The following is a 22,709-nucleotide window of genomic DNA, read 5'->3' as shown; positions in this document are numbered from 1 at the left end:
TGTTGACAGCTATGGTCTTTTCAAGAGGAGAGGAGGATTACTGTGTGTATGCATTGAGGTGGATTAAGACTTTGACGCTAATGAAAGGTCCTGACAGGAGCATTTTTGGAATTGGTCAGCTAGTCTTAAGCCCGGATAATGCGCATAAGACCACAATGAAATCACCAAAAGCAGTGGCAGTAATAATCATAATAACACCAAGGAGGGAGGGAGAAAAGCGCAAAACAATCAAGAAATGTCTGGAAAAAAATGCAATTTTCACTCTTGTGCCATCTGTTTTTGCCGCTTAAAATCTGTGGTTTGCTTTGATTGAGATTAAACCTTGCTCAAGCCTCGTGAGTTATTAAGGATGTGCAGCATATTTCATTTTTTTTTTTCAAATAAAGATGAGTGATTTGGACTGTGATTTGAGGAGCTCAGCAAGGTGAGAAACGTTTCTGTGATCTGTCCTGCTACGGAAGCATATGCGCGCATATGTGTGTCCTTGCTCTGTCTGCAATCGCTCAAGGATTAAGATGATTTACGTTGCCCTGGCATGACTTCAGATTCACAACGTGTGGGGTGACGGACCCATCATTCATCTCTCCCCCTCTCTCCCTCGTTCCGTCAGACTGTCAGTAAAATCAAGCGAGTGAACTCAATTCCTCCGAAGCTTAAAGGTCCATAAGTTTTGATTCAGATTGAAATTCTTTCCATGTCATGTATTTAGCTGCCTGCACTCAGCATGAACAATTTGCACAGCCATAAAGGGGTGATTTACTGACTTGGCAATACACTTGATTGACATGGCCGGACTCACAATGGACAGATCAGGGCGAGAAGAAAGAAAAACAACTCTTGGTCATTCATCCTGCCAAGTCTTTCCAAAAGCACCACAGCCTATCTCTTTCACACATCATCCAGAATCCTTTAATGTGCTGTATGTAGCACTTGAACTAAAATGTCTTTAACACCAGAGCTTACAGTACTGCACTCAATGAGCTTAAAATGAGGTGTGATCACACAAAAGTAGCACTTGGATATCGAGGAATGGAAAAAAAAGCACCTGGCTCTTAAAGGGACAGGGACTTATTTGACCTAACACCCAACATGCAGTTGCTTGGGGGCTTCTGTAAGCAGAGTTTGCATGTTCTCCGTGAGCATTGGTGGGTTCACTTCAGGTACGCTAGGTTTCTCCCACAGCACAAAAACATGCACATGAGAGCTCTAAGAATACCAAGTAAATTTTTGCATATATGCAATCTTCACAATTTGCAAAACAGGGTTTGAAGTAATATTTTCAGACAAATACGAGTTCTAATGGCAAGAAAGGGCACACAGACCGGTGGGTGTGCGCATGCGCGCGACAGGGAACTACAGTTTGAGAATGAGTTTCTCATAACAGCTATAACTGGATAATGACTGCAACTTGTTTCCCTGCACAGTGTGTGAACCCAATCTGTCACTTCCAGAAGATTTTCAAATCCGAGCCGTACATTGTGTGTGGGAGGCAGGCTAAACAGTGTTGCTCTGCCTCCTGCAGCTTCTATCGCTGCATGCACTGAGGAATACAGTAGCCCGGTGAAACTGGAAACCACTCCTCGAGCTCGAGTGTTAATTTGAAAGCCATCCAAACACACCCAAACACATACTTCTTGTAATGTCCACTGCGTTCACACCTGCAAGAACTTCCTGCTTATATACACAAGTCGTTTGATTTGCCGGCGGTAATCCTCTCCGCAGCAGTATCTGATCAACGGCAGTTAAACCTCCGTCACTTAAAATCGGATGTCTGCGGAGGCTGCCATGAGCTGATCACCGGGCATTTATTTAAAGAGATTCCTACATGTGTTTAAATCCTGGTCCTGCACATATGTATTTGTGCGTGAGCTCATCAGCGCTTACATGCATTTGTGTGTCGCGTTCGCGGTCATTGTGAGTGGATTTGCGAGGCACATCATTGGGATTAGGATGCTCTGTTTTGTCAGTTCATCGGTGGCGGGGGCGCATGCATGGGGGCGTCTTTTGTCATCACGTCAGTCTCTCCCCGCTTCTCCTCGACTGCCTGATAAAAGTCGAAGGCCTGTTTGAAGCTGAGACAATGTGAAAAAAAATAACATAACGAGGGGGGAAATTGGCTAAATAAATCATAGTAAGAAAGAATAACAATAAATTTACATGAATTGTAAAACAGTTTCCTTCAGCTACGGACCATTGTTCACGTTTTTTTCCACTCAAACCCAATCCTGTGTGCCCTGTGGAGGCGCTTCTATGACTAGTTCCACAACCTCTGCTAAAGTGATTGCCCGAGGGTTAGTTTGAGCCGCAGACAAGATAAATGCTATTGTTTTAGCCTCGGAGGTAGCCATTAGTCTGCGGGCGGGACTGCAAACAAAGGGGCAGGAAGCAGACAAAGAATCACACACTTTGCCACAAGTGCAGACGAACAGGTGTGCCCCGACTGCATTTGTTGGAAGGGTTAATCTTTTTGTAAACGCTCGGGGGTAAGAAAAACAACTCACCTGGCATTCCCTCATCAAATCCGCACCACATTTACCGCCCATTGTTTGGTTTGGGTGTCACGTTACTTCCCTCTGATTGTGTCCGCTGATGTGTTTTGGCTCCTGGGTGCTTTTCTATTGTGGCTTGAATGGAAGGCTTTTGACTGCCACTTTGGCTTTTCCTCATCCCTCACAGGAAGTTGCGCTCAGGACTGTAAGTCATCAGAGCCGTGCATAGCTGAGCTGCGGTGCTTTGTGAGGTGATTGCAGCATTTAGGGGATTGAAAAGACAGCTGCCACAGTGAACGGCGCACAAAAGGAGAGGAGAATTCATTTTTTTTGGGGGGGGGGTGACCTCAAAGGACAACCCCCCCCCCCCAAAAAAAAAAACTAAAGAATCCACACCTGGGGAAAGGGTGGGATCTGGTTTGTGTGCTTGTTCGGATGCACACCTTCACAAGCAGGTGCACAAAAAAATAAAATAAAAAAATACAAAGTAGTCGAAGAAGGGAGTGCCGCACTTTGATGGAAACCGACTTCGGTGGAATTCGTCAAGTCATGGGGCTGATGTTGACGCGGCACCTCAATTACCGGGTGCCAATGCATATTCATGTCGGCATGAGGGGGAAATGGTGCGTGATGCCCCAAAATAATTCCGGAGCTGTCAGCGGAGCTCGGCGCTGTACACCCGGCCCCGCCGATGACACTTCATTTCAACTTTTTGAATTCCAAGATAGCAGACAAGGTGATAGGGGGAAGAAAGGGAATGGGGAAGAAAGTGGATTTATGAAGCCGGAAGAAAAGGTAACAAATAAAAGGGGTTCTTTCTTGTTGGGAAAATGTCAAAATCTAACGATGTTTCCTTTGTGTAGCTATAGGTGCTATACGTAGGTGAATGAAATGTTAATGTATTCATCAAGCGGGAACAAAAATAGCTAATATAAGAAAAACAAACAAAAGGTCTGAATACACTGAAGATGATTTTAGTGGTCCCATTTAGAGGGTGCTCAATCAAGATCAGGGGTGTCAAACAAAAGCCACGTGGACCAAAACTGGCCCACAAGAGGCTCCAATCCGGACAAAACGATCAAGCAAATGGTAAGAATTTCAAAGAAAACATTGACTTTTTAAATAATTACTCAGTGTAGCGGACACAACACAACACTGAGACCTGAGCTGAGATATTGGGGATGTTGTCAGGGTGAGATTGTAAAAATATACATAATGCAACAGCTATGTGAGAGGTTTTTCACTGCATTTCACAGCGGACCATATCAATAAAGTTGACTTCATGTTGAGATCGTAATCATTTTCCATAGTTATTGTTAGATGTTTGTGCAAATATAGATATTTTCATCAAGTATACTCTGCGCCACAACAAATAAAAAACTTTAAAGTTTAGATTTAAAGGTTAATATGGTAGTATTTTACTCGTCCGGCCTAATCAAGATGAAATCGAGCTGCATGTGGCTCAACTAAAATGCGTTTGACTGGTGAAGAGAAATCTAATTATTCTCATTCTTTATGAGAAGAAAACGGTGTGAAAACATTTTCTTATCATGACTTTACAATATCTAGGTGACTGTTCCAAGGAGGAGAGGGGATGAAAAAGTATGAAAGTGTTGAAAGTAACAAGTGTTTTTCATTGGGGGGGGGATGCCTAAATAGGGAAGTTTTTCCTTTGTGCGGCTGTTATACGCAATGTGTTGAGAAAAACAGAGTAGTGAAGCATCGAAAGAAGAAGAGAAGTAGAGAAGAGTCTCCCTTCTTAGAAAAACAAGAAACACAATAAATTTATTGAGTTTTCCTGGTGTGGCTCGAGGTGCTGTGTGTATAAAAGTGAAGTGTTAGAGGGAGACAGAAACAAAAGGGTTCTCCATTGGTGGGTAAATGTCCAAATATATTGTTTTTTTTTCACTCTCAATGTGACTTTATACGGGTGCAATATTAAGGTGACTGGAGTTTTGGAAGTAGATGGAAAATAAAAGCGAACGAGAGTGTATTTATTAAGAGGTAAGAGAAACAAAAAGTGCTCCACATTGTCGGAAAAGTGCTTAAATAGGTTGAGATTTTCTTTTGTTTGGCGGTGAGTGCAATATGTAGAGGGATAAAGTGTTAGAGGATGAGAAACCTTAGTGTATTAGAAAGAAAAGAAACTACAGTAAATAGATTGAGTTTTCTTTGTTGTGGCTTGAGGTGCTCCGAGTATAAAAGTGTTAGAGGGAGAACAAGAGGCAGAAAGCAAAAGGCAAGGGGAGAGAAACGTCTAAATACATTCGGCTTTTTGTGTCTTTAGGTAACACCTCTATAAAGGTGCAACATTTAGGAAATATAACCCTCTATGTCTCCCTATGAAATCACTAGAGTTGTGTAGAATTAACCAAAATAAAAATGTTTGCTATTCCTTGTCATGAAAAGCCCTTCTTCAACCTAAATGGTTTCCTATACATTATTGAGTAATACAATATTACGATGCAATGCGTTACTTACAAAAACAAATGGCATAAATATGACTTACTGGACACATTGGGTGTATGTTTGGAGATACTTTCACTATTTATTTTGATGCGTTTAATGTTTTTTTTTACATCAAAAACACCAATGAGGTTTACATACGCATATAGGAATTTTGACTAATATAGGCGATTGCCTAAAGAAGGGTTGGAAATATGCATAAAGAAGTTGGATTTTTCTTAAGTGTGGCTGTAAGTGCAATGTGCAGAAGGATGAAATATTTGTGTATTAAAAAACCTGGCTGTATTTATGAAGCAGGAAGAGAAATGCTGAGGTTAAAAAAAAGAAAACAAGGAGTCCCGCTTGGAAAATCATAAACGACAGCAAATACAATGAGTTTTTTTTTGTCGGTGTGGCTTTAAGCATGTGCTGTATGGTGAGGAATAAAGTCTTCACAGTGTGAGCTAAGAGAGACTGCACAATAGCGAAAAAAGAAAAAAAAAGAAGGAGAAGAAGCTAAAGCCCTTAAATGGGTCAACAATGCATAAGCAAGCAGCTCCACACTCACAAGAGAGGAGCAGCCCGAGTGCAAATATTAGCAGCACACACACATTCATCTGATTTCCTGCTCTTCTCAACGCACACACACACACACATACCTACAAACTGCGCCGATTTGGCAGTGCAAACGCTCGGGCCGGTGTTTGTCTTAAGTAGGGTGGGCTCCCGGCCTTCATAAAACATGCATGCCGCTAATGCTGACCGTTATGTGAATTTCTTGCCTCGCAGTCACCGGGGAAACTGGTTCGATGCACTAAATGGACAAGCCTCTTTGTAAAGAGGAAAGAAAAAAACGTCCCATGGAAAAAAAAATAATAAAAAAATGCATCAAGTCGCTTGCAAACCTGACCGACTTCTGAGAGAATCAGAAGAATTGTTCAGGGTAAGAAAAGGAAAAAGAAACAACAAAATAAAGCGTTCTTTCTTGCACATATCTCACATCTGCTTGGGAAGAGGATTATTTTTTTCTTCATTTTCCTCTGATACATATATGACCCTGAGTAATAGTGTCCACGGGCATAGTCCCTTGGAAAAAGAAAAAAAAAAAAAAGAAGCTTCCTGTTGAAAGGAAACAAAAAGAGAGAACATAATGAAATTCCTAAGCTGGAGGAGCTCAGGAGGATATTGTTCCTCAGGTGAATGGAGGGTGCACATGCATGCATACAGCTGTATGCAGAGGTGTTGGCGAGCGCTTCGATGCGAGCCGCAGCTTCCCGCATGTGTCTTTTTTTGCACGCGGTGGCGAAGGGATGAAACCCCCCCCCGCCTCCTCCGGCGGACGCCACTGTCAAAGGTCGCTGCGTTCGCCACGCGGAGACCCTCCAGCGCAGCGCCGCCACCAGCACACTGGCCGGAGAGCGGCTGGCTATATAGCGCTCGCGCGTATGTTAGCTTTTCATTTCAATCGCTCTCCTCTCCCTCCTTTCCCCCCTCCACGCCCTCCCACCATATGAGACACATTAACGACGTCCTCAAAGGGAGAAGGCGCGAGAAGGGAGAGAGCGAGAGGATAATCCCCCTTCTTCCATTGTTACGCGCTTTCATCTATTTTTATAAGGCGAAGAGCGGGGGAAGCGAAGGGGCGAGAGGAAAGAAGGGAAGTAAAAATAAGTTCTGGTGGGCTGCCGTAGTCTTGGTGCACCGCTGAGAGTATGATGCATCGCCGCTCGGATTCAAACGCAAGCGCTGGATCGACGTGCTCGGCACACAAAGACCACACACACCAACTGTGAAGCTGCAAACAGTTTATTTAGGGAATCCTGTGGAATAATAGACGATTGCGCACTTTTAATAAAAATAAAAAAAAAGACTGTATTTGAAGTAATATGTTACATATGTGCATTCCTCTGCCAGAACTGACATGCACTGTTGAACAGTTGCAGGCTGAATGCATAACGTGAAACATAAAACATGTGCAAACATCAGCATAAACTTAGCTTCTAATCAGAAAGATATACACGGTGTCTCTTAAAGTTCTTCATTAAAACAATGGCATAAAGCCTGAAGGGGAAAACTGTCAAAACAGCAACAAAACTCCCCCCCCATTTCCCTTTTTTATTTATTTCTTCTCTTAAAACTCCCTCCTTCAGCTCAGCAAATATGAATGAACTCTTTGACAATGAGGGCCAGATGGTAAGCTTTTCCACAAACAGCATAAAACAAAGCACTAAGAGAAGTATTGTGATTTTTACACATGAGAATGAACAAGAGAAAGTCTATTCTTTCATGTTTCAAACAATGCTCCAATCCATGTTGCTCCATTTAAAGAGCCCACTTCCAACAATCCCGTTGGCGGCAATCTGACACTTTACGCGACGCACACAAATGGTGCAGCAAATGAAATCGGGACGTCCATGCGTTGAAAGAATATAAGAATATGGATTAGAAGCAGAAATCGATTTGGTTTGAACGAGTTAATGTAAATATTTCCACCCTCAAGGGTCACGAACTGCCTTTTAATTCCTGTGAATGTATTCCCCCACACAAGTCCAGAAAAGATGCTTGAGGCAGGATTGATCCGCTGGTTGTCTAGATAATCACTGTACCGCAAACATAATCGTTTTATTCTCAGACACAAATAAGTCAAAGCGTGGTACTCAATTGATCATTAATGTGAATTCCAACTCAAATTAGTGCAGGATTGTTTTCACAACATCGTCATTTAAGGTACCGTACCCCCTCAAATGTCCCACATAATGCACTTAAGCTCTCCTCTCACCCAGAAACACACTCACACTCATTATCTCTTTACATAACGCCTGCCACAAACAGCCTTTTGTTTTGCCCGTGTTTTGACAGTTCGACAGCATTCAGCGGTGTGTCTGAGTCATCAAACCGGCACGATTAAAGGCGAACACGATGTCAAATTCCCAAATAATGCGACCTAATTGCTATCAATTAGTGGTAGCAGCCAGCATTGCTGGCAGAGCGAGGAGCTTCCTGACAGAAATCCTCCTTTTCCCAGAAGGAATGCCAGTCCACGGCCGTGCCGGCTGGAGATGCAGCGCGGCAAGCTGTTCTGCAAATAGGCACGTTGGTAAACCAACGTGAGGTGGAGGCAACGGGAGTTCTACGCGGAGCGAGAGTCGGAGGCAAAGTTGTGGGTGGTCAATAAGCACATTGTGAAGTCGCAGAAAGGTCAGAGGTTAAGCCGCTGGCAGGCCTGCTGCCACACACACACACACACATGCATAATGTGTAAAATAAACAGAAACGAGAGTTGGAACGTAGCGCGAGTCGGCTGGCGCGCCAACACAGCCAGGGAGATGTACACGATTTGCAATTCCTACCTTAAAGGTCAACAACAGTGTCACTGCTTATATTCAGATTGAAACTCTCTCTCTCTCTCTCTCTCTCTCTCTCTCTCTCTCTCTCTCTCTCTCTCTCACATACATACATACATAGACACAGTCTCGAGACTGTCTTCGCTTTACCGATTCGGACAACCTTATTTAAAACGAGGTCACATTGCTCTGTGCTGCCGCGCTGCTGGCAGGTTACATCTGGTTCCTGTTGCTTGGATTGGTTCGGTTCGTTTCCCCGTGCAGCTTCAGAAAGTTCGGCAACCACGCGAACGGAGTGTTTCATAATCGGAGCGGCATTCCTCGTGTGCACACACAATCGTAATTTGGAGGCGGAGACAAAAATGTGTCGAGGAGAAGAAAAGGAGCTCCTGCAGAGTTATTATACATGGATTTGTGTCTGTGCCTTAACTGCGAAATATGAGGAGGGGGCGGTGAGAGACGGTGTTTGCACATAAAGTATAGTATGTTTGGCAAATGCATGAATGAATGCATGAGCGGCCGCGGCTTGGCGTCGGCCCACAGATTGTGTGAACACCTGAATGTGTTTTTCTGATTTCTGCTTGTTTGTGCTTTTTTCCCCTCCCCCCAACAAATTCCCCGAAGTGAGAAAAAAAAGAAGAAAAAAAGAAGGGCTTCATTCTTTGTTTTTCTCAGTGTTCCTCTGGTGGTGTGAAGCTGGCACACTGCGACATATGCAAATGCATACGCACACACACACACACACACATATAGACACACTTGTGCCTTTGCAGTGGTCTTATTCGAATGCACAAGCCAACGCTGAGGAACGGGGAAATGCAGACATAAACAGTCGCCGTGTCTGATTATTGGCATGCCTTGCAGCTCGCCCCTCCCATGCTGGCGACCTCACACTGGGAAAGACACGGCGCCCACTGCGTCCCAATGCTGCACACCTGATGTTCCAGCATGCTCTGGCAAATGCGATCCCTCATCCTGCAACAACTTATTCACCTCATCCCAAACATGCACGGAATCCTAACTGGGTATTCATGACAGGCGGAGAGGGGAAGTTCAAAAGAGAGAAGGATGACGAGGAGGAGTTTGGGGAAGAGCTGGGTGGGAGGCAGGAAAATAAGCGTAAGATGGAGTGCCTTCGAGGTGAGCGGGGACAGGAAGCGAAGGAGTTGGAGGAGGGTAGGAGGATTTGGCAAAGTGCCTTGGAGATATCGTCACTGAAAACTGCCCTATCCACAAACTATACACCGGTACCCCCAACGAAAGAGTGATGATATCATGAGCAGTGAGCAAGAAAGAAAAAAAAAACAGCAGGGCGCATTCCAAATTAACAGCTGTCAAAGGAAGTGATTTTATTTTTCTCATAACAAATGCCCGTGCCATTTGGAGATGAGCCAAATTGCTAGTCAACGCTTGGTTGCACAAAAAAATGGCCCAGAATGCACATGGCGGCGTGTATGACTGTAGGGCCCTCATTGAAAACACAATCATGTCCCTGCAGTGCAGAAGAAGAAGGAAAAAAAAAAAAACAACTATTGAACTTTTTGTTCTCTCTTTTACAAGTGCGAGCTCGTGCTTTATCAACTGTGCATCCAAAATGTGGCAGACTGTTGTAGAAGTGTTGCCGCGGCCGGGTTCTGATGCTCCAAAATTGACACACAACGCGTCTCCCCCTCCATAACAATATGGCCGCCTGACTTGAGTGGAGGCTTTCATTGTAATTACTTGACAATGACACCTTTCTGCACACACTTGCTCTCTGTCTTTGTGCGAGAGTGTCACACAACCTCGCACGGTCTCACCTCTCAGCGTAAAGTGGGTGCATTCTTCCCTGCTCCACCGAATGGTCATTGTGGTGCTGTAATGCTTTTCTGCATGGAAGTGTTTGTGAGCCGGATGAATGGGTTTTGTGGTCTCTATCAGGAGTGGGTGTCAGTCCAACTCCGGCTTCACAAAAACACCACAGCGACAATTCCACGAGAAACACTTGGACTCTCCCGCAATGCGCGCGTGCGAGTGTGTTTGTCATAGCTTGGCTTGGCGAGTAAGTGGAGCGCCACACAAACAGTCCTTTGTACAAGTTTGCAAGAAATCTCAATCTTCAGTTTTAAGGATCCAATGAATTATACTTCTTATTAATATGGATGCTGTGAGCCGCTAATGTGTCCTGCTTCCAAAGGTGTGCAGTTACAGAAAAACATGGAGCTTTTGCCTTCACGAAAATGGGGTGTGATGATTGATGGATATATTGATTTACATCCATCAATATAAATGGATGGATTTGGATTTGTTGTGGAACTGCACATTCCTCCCACAAAGCCTCGCCAAGTAAACACCACAAACTGCAGCGTGCATATTACTGGGCAGCAGAACAGATATGGCGCAGAATTATTCTGTAGATCAGTGTTTTACTCACATTTCAAAATGATTCAACGATTCATACATTAGTGGCAACGGGGAGTCTTTGAGGTTCGATAGCCTGGGGAATGCTCCAAGCAGCTAATATCTAAACTTACTTTTGTCATTATCAAAACAAGTGTTTAAAACAAGAGAATGTTTTGTGCACGTTGTCTTGATGTGAAGTACCACGTTGAAGTTGTCCAACCATATGTTTTGCCTTATGATGAGAAAGAATAGACATAAAACCCTTTCTTGACTTTTAAAGCGACAGTGTATAATTCAGCAATTAGAAATTAGAAGTTTGAAGAACTTTCAATATTTTCCTTCAAATGTGTTAGTTCATACATAATAGCAAGCCAACATGTCAATACTAAAATCCAATACACTTTTTTTTTTTTAAAGCATTTTTTCAAAAAAAAATTTATTTCAGTTTTACTCTCAGACCAGGTCTGGTTCACTCTTAATTCTGTCGGCACGGCGTGATGCTGGAGTGAAGGCCGCACCGAGGGGGGCTTTACCGTCCACGTGTGTCCGTGTGAGGAGACACAGAGGAAGATGGGACTGTGAATGTGACACCGGGGTACGATTTGAATACCTGCCTGCTCCGACTGAGCAGTGATCAATCATCTCTCTGTCAAGCGCCACTCCCTGCTGGCAACTTCTCTGTGCATGTAACCCCCATCCCTCACTTTCAGTTTCTCATTCCCTGCCTCTCTCACACTCTCTCCCCCCTGTTTGTATTAATTTTTATCTATATGTCCTTGGTCTCTTTCCAGCCTCCCATCCTTCGATCCGTTTCTGGCCTCATGTGCCATGTGTTACTCATTTACTCCATCATGACATGCCCCCCCCCCCCCGCCCCATCTCCGTTTTTTTTCCTCTCCCACGTTGCCCTCAGTGCATTCTCTCATATCATCTCACCAGGTTCTCTTGTTCTTTCTATCTCCCTAGCTGTCGCCTTGCCTGAGGATATCGCAAAAAAGAAATAAGGGGTGAGGGCTGAGGAACAGATGGAAATGAATGAGAGACACGCGGTACGGCTGCAGGCGCTCACAGAATACGAGCGTTTTACAGACTTTGTAGATATAACTGATTATCATCTCTTTCATTTCTGTCCTGATTTTAAGTCGTAGATTAATGTTGTAGTGTTCTTAGCTCATAATTGCACTCATGCACTGTGACCTTGGGGAAAGCAAAGGAGCGAGGGGGGGGGGGATTGTGTGTAACGTGCTGATTGATAGCGTGAAGTGCCTTCTGCTGGGTGATTTTTCTCTACACCGCTTCAACGCCGGGCGGTGTTGGACACGCGTACACATAAAAACACACCGAGAGGCACAAACACACACGTGCTCTCCCAAGCCAACACCAAGTTGAGGGAAATCAGACCCAGGATCAGCACTGCTGCAGCTCCACTCTTGAAATATGAATGGTTTTAATTAAACAAACTCGCTTTGCCATCTGGCCCTACAATTGGGCTCGCCTAATGAACAGACTTGCACACAAACAGACACACGCACGCATGCACATTCTTAACCAAGCTAAGCAGCATTCCAACGGGCAGAGCTTTAGAAATCGAGAAAAAGAAAAAAAAAAAAAACAACAACAATGAAGTGATCTAGTGAGGTGCTTCACAGAGCTGGAAAATGATTCAGTGCCTCATTGCACTGGATGAAGAGGGTGTGTGTGCGCAAGACAGCAAGAGCTAATTTGTATTTATTTGACTAAGCATGTGTGCATTTGATTAAACGTGGATGTTGTTTTAGCTGTAAGGAGAATGAATACATTCGGTCTCGACGTCCATGTTTTCTTTGTGCTTTGCGGGCTTGTTTGCAAAAGCTCAGGCGGCGTCTGAACTCGCCGACGAGCTGATTGATAGCCGCTGTGATGTGCCACTTGTCTGGCCTACTCTGTTGAACCGGCTAGCCAACACTAAATGATGATGTTTGTAATCCAACGGAGGAACCCCCCCCGCCACAAGATCTCTCAGCGGGAGAGGCAGGAATGAGATAGAGTCTGGTGTGGGTTTGTACGTGAGCTGGAATGGGTGCTGCGCATGGGGGTTGATGTGGGGAGTGGTTGTCTGAAAGCCAAAGCAGGAAAGAAAACGTGGGAGGCATGCTAACGTTAGCGGCGCCATTTCTCCCGGGGAGGCGACCATAAATTTGCACTGTTCATCTGTCTTTGCAGCCGACGTCAACGGAGTAAGTCATCAGCCACCGCGAGACCCACTCTGTGATGTAGCAGTACATAAAAGTCAAGTAAAACTAATGTATATCCTCTCGCTGCTGGAGCTCATCACGAGAAACAAATCTGGGGAAAGTTTTAAAACTCAAAAGGAGGTAAACTTGATTCGGAGCGCCACATGCCCATACAGAGAATATATCAGCTCGCCCCAGGTGACCCAAAGACAGTCAAACAGGGAAATATATGTTGGTTTCGCATACAAGTTATTCTATTGATTCCGCTTGTCGAGCAGCAGGTGCCCTCTACTGGTCATGGTAATGACAACAACAATAAAGAAACTAAAGAAGAAGTTAAAAAAGAACTATGTGCACTCAGGATTGTGAATGAACCTTCTTTGAGAGCGTTTCCTGTCTGCATCCTTGGAAAACACACAAGTCAAAAAGATGACAACACTCTGGAGGCCGCCATTGTTGTTAGTGTTCATCTACTGAGCATGTGCAGAAGAACAATTTGCTAAGGTCGTGGCGGACATGCACAGTAGTGTTTCTTTTCTATAAAAAAAACCCTACAATTTAGGGAGATGTTAACAGTGAGTTTATCTTTGTAATCATAACTATAACAGTTTGTCACACAAGATCATAAATCATAAATATGAAATGTGCTTATTTCCATTGTAAAGCTGTTCAAGGTATCAACAGTTCACAGCAACAAAGAATGTCAGCATGCTTCTGGGTTGCCCTCAAGTTTGAACACAAGAAAGAGAAGATATAGTAAAAGATTAGAGTTATAGATTAGCATTTTTATATAAGAGGGAAAAAGAGATTCACGCTTTCGCTCAAATAGGATAGATCCTAGGTTGTGTGACCTACAGCAACAGGCACAGACAAACCGCGTAACTCCACTGATGCACTGCAAAATCATATTACATCTTCAGTGCCGGGAGCAACTCAGCTCCATGCAGAGGTTTCACATAAAAAACACTTTGCACACCTCATGCACTTCATTCATCATAGAAAAGCAATGTGTGAGGCATGTTATTTTGAGGTGCAGTTGAACTAAACACAGTGAAAATGGAAAAATCCACAGCCCCCCCGGTGATGCGGGGATCAATAATAGAGCACAAGTCTTTGACCCGCCGATAACGCCGTGCATCTGGAAGGGCTCTTTGACGTCCAGAACGGCCTAATCGGGTGCTTGACACCAAACACTCAGCGTTTATGAATATCTGATGAGTGCCAGGGTACGCTTATGAATAAGTGAAGGGACCAGCTGTGCATCCAAAAGATCAAGACTTTATGAAACATACAAAGTGCCAATGTGAGAAATATATAGGGTTTTGGGGGGGGTACTCCAGGATAACGGTCAAAACTGGTTTCTGCTCAGGAAGCATCTGTAATTATCAGTACAAAGTTCAACTGAACAATTTCTTCTGGGGCTAAATTATCGGAGGTTTCAACTCAGTCTGTGATTTGCATGTGGAGATGTGGAACAAGTCAAGAATGTGTCCATATTCCCACAGTGGCCTCAGCACTGCATGTCTTGAGTCAGCTCAGGACGTATTTGTCTTGGAGGCAGAGCAAAGGTTGCGTGCGTATGTTTGATTTTATTTATTTATTTTCGAGACTCCCAACGGGAAGAAGTTACCCGGCGGAAAATAATAAAGTTTGAAACCCGACCTTGATGAAGGAGATGAGGAAAATAAAACACGGTCCCTCGGCACATCTGTGCAGGGTGGAAAGAAAGGAAGGAGATGAGGAGCCGGGGCAGAAGACAGAGTCTGTGTGCAGCGTCTTCATGTGTTTGTCCCTGGAGAGTGGCGGCACCGGTTAGGGGCGGGGGGTGCATTGCGAGCGCGCATTCATGTGTGAGCAGCTGCATCGGAGGGCATTTGTTCGTGCACATTGTGCGAACATCGATTGACAACAAGCAAGTCTGAGCTTGGGAAAGAAAAAAAAAAAAAAAAGCCTGAATCAAAAAGGGACATTCGCCTTTGTCTGCATTTCACCCTGACACAAAGAAATGGCAGTCAAACATGATGAATCAATAACGTGAAGAATGACTAACAAAAAAATGGAGGGGGAAAAAAAAAGAAAAAAAAATCACATTTTCTGTTTGCAAGTTTCCAAACTGATCCTCATGGGTCTTCTTGCAAAGTTGAAATTGCCGTATTCTCACATTGACCACAACCAATGTTGTCAACACAATGAACCAACACACACCTTTCTTCGACTCTCTTCCAGAGCCGATGTGTCCTTCTGGTCACCTACAGGACTGAAACCTGAAGTTGCTCTTGTTACCTGTTGCTGAATAGTACCCATGTCAGCTCTGAGCGCCACAGGAAGCCATCTGTTAACTTCTGTACTCCCGCTTTTCTCATAACTTTCTAATTTTCCTACGAAAGAGCTGTGTCGATGGCGTCTCTGTGAGTTCTGGCTACGACACAAGGGGGAGCGCTAATGACTACGGTCAGCTCGCCTCAGGAGGCTGAAGCAGTTTGCCAATATTTGCCCTAACCTTAGATGATTGCATTTACTTTACACTTAGGTATTTAGCTGATGCCATTATCCAGAGTGACCCAGCATAAGTGAGCAAGCAGGGGCTCAGCGTTCTTCCTCAAGGACGCTTTAGCTGGACGTACACAGATGCTTTTTTTTTTTTTTTTTTTCTCTCTCTCTCTCTCCTCCCGTGATTGAATCACAGAACATGGACCAATTACAGCCTTTCCAAACCACAAGGCCACACGGCATGCCCATAAGTGAACTCTATCGCTCTATATCCTCACAGTTCAAATGGCAAGAACTCCTATTTGTAGAAATATGCCACAGAAATGCAAGAATCTGACCATAATCTAGTAGACTTATGCGGAGTAAAAGAATACGAAATCCACATGCACTCTTTCACTTCCAATCTCACTTGCGCTGCCGACTTTCCTTCTGCAAACACAAGCCAGTTCAGCTGATCACACTAAAGATAGGAATCCCGCAGCCGAGCATGTTGCTTCTTTTAGACGGAGACCGACTCATGAATTGACCCTGACTCTGTTCTCCAACAAATCTCCTCTAAAGCTTTACTGTACGTTTCGCTCGTACCCTGAAAAGCAGTGGAATTAGCAACATATACGCACTTGGAGCCAAACCAAGAACTGATGGCAATTAAAATGGCAAATATTCTGGGTCAGTGTGCTTATTGTAATATATTGTAAATAGAGGTCTAATTTTAATAAAACATGAGCTTTCTGGATATTCAATATTCCAATTTTTAGATTCATTTACCCCCCCTATTTATGCAGCTTTTTATATTCGGTTGGTGGGTTTTGATTGACCGCCTGATCAAACCTTTGTCCTCATTCAATTAATTTAAACAGCAACCAAATCAAAATGAGCTTTTCAATTTTAAAGTCTAATTTGGCAAGTAAATTAGATACCATTGTCAGGAAAAAGGAACATTTGAATATCCACAAGGTAGCCCTATCGTCTCACATCAAAGTGTTTCAAATCCCTTTTAATCTGCAGTAAGGCCAAATTTTGAGAAAGCCCCTGTGTGTGGACACCTGTGTAACTGCCCGTTTGATGCGCCCATCTGTCCAGTTTGCCCGGCTTTCTACTTTCTGGCAAGGGTCAGCACAAACCAATAACCAGACATTATCCCACTCACATAATCCCTGGAGTATCTCAGGTAAAGTCACCGAAGGTAAAGCCAGGTTGCGCCAATGCAACTTGTTATTGACTGCATTGATCGGACATGAGTTAAGGCATCAACTCCCAAACAAATCCATCTAAAAAGAGCGGATGTGAATCCGTAAGTGATTTGAATATCTTTATGCTAAGCTGCAGTGGGAAAGCCTCTGCACTTAGGCTTAGCACTCTCAAGACAGCTACTCCTTGTTAAGCATCGCTTCAGACTCCTCGACTATGAATGGGACCATTACCCCCATCTCTCACTGCACACCCAGATACACACACACACACACACATACATATCTTGGCCTTGGTAAGAAACTAGCTCATGCTAGCTGTGAAACGGTTCTGCAAGAGAAGATACGGCGCTTTGCTCGGCTCATTTTTCCACTGCTCCCACTCACGCTCTCTGGGCTGCAGTCTTTTTTACATTACAACCTACAGAACATCAGTTCTTTCTCCAAATTGGCAGCAGAATGAACTCCTTCTTGAGGGCCACAAGCCAAACACACATAGCAAATTGGTACAGCTGCTGTCTGTTTAGCTTTTAAACACTTCAGGTTGAATATTACCCACCCCCCCCTTTCGTAACACCTTTTTTTACTTTATCTCAGAGAAAAAAGGCAAGACAGAGAGGTCTTAAGGTAAATCCATCCACCGTCACGTTGAAATCTACCCAATAAACAACACTCAACTGGAGTTATCAAATTGTCTAAAAATGGTAGCAGACGAAAATAATAAAGATGGTTGGAAAGGTCTCTAAGAATACGTCAGTAGCGTGTATAAGCCCGTGTAGCTCCTTTGATCAAACAAAACTACCACTTCTATCGCAAAACCATAGATGTTAGAGTAAATCCCAGATCTTGCATTCACATAATGTGCATCTGCAAAAGGGTTTTAGCTTAAAGCAGCCGCTGCATCACGCCATACTTGATGTAAAAAAAAAAAGAAAATGTCTTTCTAAGTAGATAAATATTGGGGGAGGGGGGGAGGGAAAACTTGTATATGTTTCTGTGCTCTGTTTGGGAAACTGTCCACGATCGGACATCTAATTATTATGTGCATGTGTGCTCCCTGTTCTTTAGCGATTTCTTAATCTCCTTTCAGTGTTTGCCCCTACCATTTTCCATGTGCTCTGCCTCACCGACACTGCCATCCGGCGTTGTCCTCTCGTAGCTGTCCTCGGGCAGGGGGAGGGCGCCCAGCCGGGGGCCCGATGAACTCTTGCTGCTGGGTGTCTCCGACTCATCCAGGCCGCTGTCGTAGCAGCTCTGCAGCGATCCCTGCTGGTGAGGGTCCTGGGGCTGGCTCACCACCGAGAAGGTCACTCGGCGAAACGGCTACAAGAGAAACCAAATGGCCGGGGGTCACTATAAAAGGGACTGCTTTATTGTTAGACGTCAGTTTGGGAGTTGGGTCCTTTGGAAATCGTAGGGAGGGATTTAGTTCAAGATGATAGGGGGAATAGGTTAAAAAAAGAAAATGGTTAAAGGTAAGGAGGCTGGGAGCAGTTAGAGTGTGCTACATTTTAAGGACACAGCTACCTTAAACGCCCTGGCTAACATCAATATCAAGACTCCCGCCAATAATTGTAACTCTCATCTGTTCTACTACAACAGTCAACAACTACCTTTTATTATGGCCATGCCTTTCGCTCACCCTGAAAACTTTCAATAGGAGGACCTTGTAATCAGGACACAGAGGAGGCTGTACAAAGAAAGTCTTTCACAAATTTCCGAGATGCTCGGGGGACCAGGCAGACATGGTAGCTAGCTAAACCTGTGTGTTAAACACAGCTAAGGAAGGGAAGAATGCGGCAGCTAATTTGCCCACTAAAAAGAGGACAAGGTGAACAAGCACTTGGCTCGGCGGGAGGTCTGAGTCCTCGCCAGAGAGCGACGGTGTGAAGGAAGACACGAGTGCACATGAATAGGCCGGACCTACCCTGGCGGCATGTGACCACGTGCACGCAAAACAAAAGGTTTGTCTCCATAAACTTCACAGAGTCGGTATGCGTGGCTCTCACATATTGGTGAATAGCTTCCTGTGTTGAGCACGAGAGGAGTACGTCATTAAAGCCAAGGCCTTTTTCTTCATCTCTCAGTCTGTTCCTTTCTCTGATATCTACTAATTCTTGATTGAGCATTGTACAAAGGTAATGGAAGAGAGGAGGAATGAAAGGAGGAGAATGAGCATGAGGCGAGGGATGAAAGAACAGGCTCGGTCATTACCAGAATAAATGGCATAACAAATGGCTAATGCCATTCATTAATTAGATACAAATACTGTCAGTGCTTGCCTCCATTGCTGCACACGTTCTCCTCCAGCACCTTTCTCTTTACCTCACTGCTTTCTCATGTTCTCCTCTCATTCTGTCCCCCTCCTCCCTCTGTCCTCTTTGTTTTGATGTCCCATCATGATGATATTACAAGGAACAATGATCCATTACTCATGTTTTTTTTTTTTTTTCTCCTGTTCTTCCCACCCTCTCTCCTCCTGGCTGTTGCTCAGTTGTCTCACCTGATGAGGTGGCATCTGTTATGTGTTGGGCGAAACATGTTGGCGCCATAACACAGCTAACATGCTATGGCGAGGAATTTTGTGAGCTCGTTATACTCCTCATTGACCGAAAGTCTAATAGCATTACTCACGCTGCTTGATTGTTTTTTTTTTTTTTTTTTTGTTTCACTATTATATCTGACACACTTAAGGACAGCTTTCGATTTTCTGGTCACACAATATCAGCAAGCGCTTATGCAAGGGGATATAGCCAAGCTTTGTTCAAAAAGTTAAGTGTCGCAATGTGGCCGTGACTTCGAATTTGCCAGTTTGAAAGAGACAAACAATGTGATGGAGTAGAAACTGTGCAGCAGACTGAGGTTCGTAATTGTTGGTGACTGGAGTTTTGCTGGTTTATGTTTTGATGCTCTTCAGCGTGGTTGTCATCGACTTTGGTGTCAGATTTGTGGCAGCCTGTAAACTGTATGAAAGGCGATGACAACATTTTGTGTTGTTCTCATTAAGTGAAGAATCTGGGCTGAAATGAGAACACAAGTGTGAGCTCCAGTGCTGTTTTTCTTGACTGGTATGCATGCCACGTCTTCTGTCTTTTAAACGAATGGTTAATGTGGTTCAGATTATGCTGCAGAGCATGGGCAATGCAGAAATTGATCAAACTCTTATTATATAACTGTGTAGGAATTGTGTATGTTCAGAAAAAGAATTACAGATGAAGCGAGAGCACAGACAGAGAGAACATTTTCAGTGGATCTGTGGCAGCCTCCAACTTTATGGAGGAGGATTAGAAAACACATTGTGTACTCTTTGACTTATTTGGTGAAGAATCCATGGCGATATGACCATTTTGACACGGCAGGTCAGGTGGATGACTTACTTTAAGCAAATGAGCACTGATTACATTATTTTACTGCCAATGAACAGCCTCTACAACCACTAGCTGAAAATCTGTACATCTGGGAAAACTGTCTTCATTTTTGTCAAAATAATTTTTCTATCCAGCTATTCATCTTCTCCTCCACTTTGTCCAATTCAAGGTCGCAAGGGGGGGCTGGAGCCAATCCCAGACTATGGGCAAAGGCAAGCGTGCACGCTGGACAGCTGATCATAGAAAATACATTTTGTATTTTCATGTTTGTTCACTATTTTGGAAAAAAGATTTTGAAATGAAGCTTGAACGCAGAACTATGGGACAATTTCACTCAGTGTTAGCAGGTCCCCTGTCTAACAAGACCGCAGATACGAATTAACCTTTCGAGTAAAGTACAGATACTCTGCATCTGCATTTATGTCAGCCATACTTTTGTGCGTCCTCTGGAAGCTTAACAAATGGAGTAGTACCACTATTCGCCAAAGGGGCAGTGTTGACATTTCCTTGGTATTTTGGCTCATATGTTGAGAACATGGTGGAATGAAGTAAAAACGCAAATTCCAACACACTTGACGCACTGAAATCGACTATAAAGGCAGTGATGTTTACACCATTTCTAGTGAGCCTATCTGTTTTCGTATGTATGCAGAACTTGAATGAGCCTTTACTGGAGGCACCTCTGAAACACTGCCAGGCTCAGACTGTTAAATATGCTGGGTCTAATAATCACATTTTCCCACAAACTTTTGGAAAAATTGGCTTTTAATGTTGTTTGCGCGCATGGATGTGTGTGTGTGTGTGTGTGTGTGTGTGTGTGTGTGTGTGTGTGTGTGTGTGTGTGTGTGTGTGTGTGTGTGTGTGTGGGTGGGTGGGTGTGTATGTGTGTGACTGAGTGAATTTGCATTTATTAATATATTTCTGCCCGGTTCTCTTCCTCTGGCTGGCTAGCTAACACAGCAATCTTGGCAATAAATCATGTTTCCATGTAATTACAATCAACACTCAACAAATGAATTGGTATAAATATTCATGCAAATTTCACTTGAATAGTCAAACATTTGTTGCATAATTAAAACCAGGGCCCAGAAGGAAAACCGCTCCCTATAAGTAATAACACTTGAAGAGATGTTGAAATACTGAAACCTTTTAATATATTTATTTTGGGGGGGGGGGGGGGGGGGGGGGGGGGTTGTTTGTTTGGTTGATTTGACTCTATTTCTCCAAAACACTTGTTCAGTGTGAGGTGTGTATGAACAAATCCCACAGCTTGTGTGCGGCTTATAAAAAAAAAAAAAAAAAAAAAAAAGTGCTTTGTCTGGATCAGATTTAGTGGAGTGCCACACTCCTTGAGAAACATGGTTTTCTAATGATACAAATTAAACAACGGTTGCCAAATGAATAGCTGGCGAGACGGTTGCAAATAAAAGAAACACTCCAGCTCGCACCCAACGAGAAAAAAAATTGAGTTTGGAAGAGAGAAAAAGACGCTGACGGGAAGGGAAAAACTGTTAAATGAACAAATAGCTTTTATTCACCTGAAGTTCCGCTTATTTTTACTGGAGGGAGAGCGAGATAGAAGAGAGAGAGAGCGAGAGAGAGAGAGAGAGAAGGGGGGGGGGGGGGTAATTTGTTTGCAGACCAGAAATGGAGTTCATGCAGAGATCGCCAGAGGCTTTGGATTAGAATCTGTAGCAAGCGCCGTCTGCACAGCAACCTCCGCTCCCTTCATTGTGTGTCTTTTAAATAAATGAATAAAATAAAACAGAGATTCTTTCTGTCATCCTGTCACTTTTTCATTCCTACATGCCTGCTTTTTCCTAGGTGTTTCAGTAGGAGGCGGGAATAATGAAGAAGCAAAAAAAAAAAAAAAACCCAATAAAAACGGAGTATCCACGATTTCACTCCAGATCACACACAGCTTTGTGCTTGTCATGTTCAATCTTTTATTCCCTCTCTCTTGAGCATTGAAAGGGAAGACCATATTGGGAGCCATTGCCTCGTCCAAACCACAAGGAAAGAATTAGCAATTATCTGCCGTGCACACATGCAAAATCATGGTTGACAACTGGGACTTTACAGCCCCCAAAGATGTTGTAACACACGAGGGAAATTTTTACACGGCGCAATAAAAACAGACTATGAGTGTAACAGTGTGTGTGTGTGTGTGCCCTCTTTGATGACTTTTCACGCTGATATGTGGCAATGTGCTGAGCCCTCTGTGGCCCGGTAACGGCCACTTTTCAGACCTGGTCGGTTTGTTAAGCTTGACTCAGTACATGCCCTTTGATACGGGTCCCTCTAACTCCCAACCTGACCTGCTGCCCCCCATGGCCTCTCGCCCGTCAATCAGTTCACCACTGGCCGAGCCAGAAACACGACCTCACACAAACACACGAAATAAATGGCGTGATCCGACTTCAATTTTATTCTGAATGGACAGCATATTGTTTTCTAAAATCATTCCAATTGCTTTTTTGTGATGAAAACGAGTCTTTGTTTTTAAATGGCTTACTCTTATGGTGGAGAAAAGCTATTTTCTCTTTATATTTGCACACATTGCATAGCTCTATAGCAAAAGCCCATGCCGTGCCCTGTCAGCATGCAACCGAGGTTTTAATGTATGGCTTTCATTACAAGTTAGCAGTACTTTGCTTTATTTTTGCCAGATGCCGGGACCTCTTTTTAAGGGTCTCAGCAGTGAAGGGCCTCTTTTGGGTGTGCCTGTGATTGAAATCCTGCTGTGACAGCCACGGGTGATTGAGCAAATCCGTCATCCTAAAAAATG

The 22,709-nt window shown here is 43.9% G+C and overlaps 1 protein-coding gene across 1 annotated transcript in view; it reads right to left on the bottom strand.

Moving 5' to 3' along the window:
• pcdh7b (protocadherin 7b) overlaps positions 1-22,709 on the bottom strand; it is a gene marked incomplete at both ends in the record, with an annotated part of 116,034 nt that overhangs the window by 41,883 nt on the left and 51,442 nt on the right. The window contains 2 exon segments of the mRNA XM_080485862.1: positions 17,657-17,746; positions 17,748-17,876. Of these exon segments, the coding sequence (XP_080341988.1) occupies positions 17,657-17,746; positions 17,748-17,876 (219 nt within the window).

This window comes from Lipophrys pholis (assembly GCF_963383615.2).
Source record: "Lipophrys pholis genome assembly, chromosome: 18".
NCBI lineage: Eukaryota > Metazoa > Chordata > Actinopteri > Blenniiformes > Blenniidae > Lipophrys > Lipophrys pholis.
Note: the sequence above shows the minus strand (reverse complement) of the source record. Positions and strands in the feature narration are given on the sequence as shown.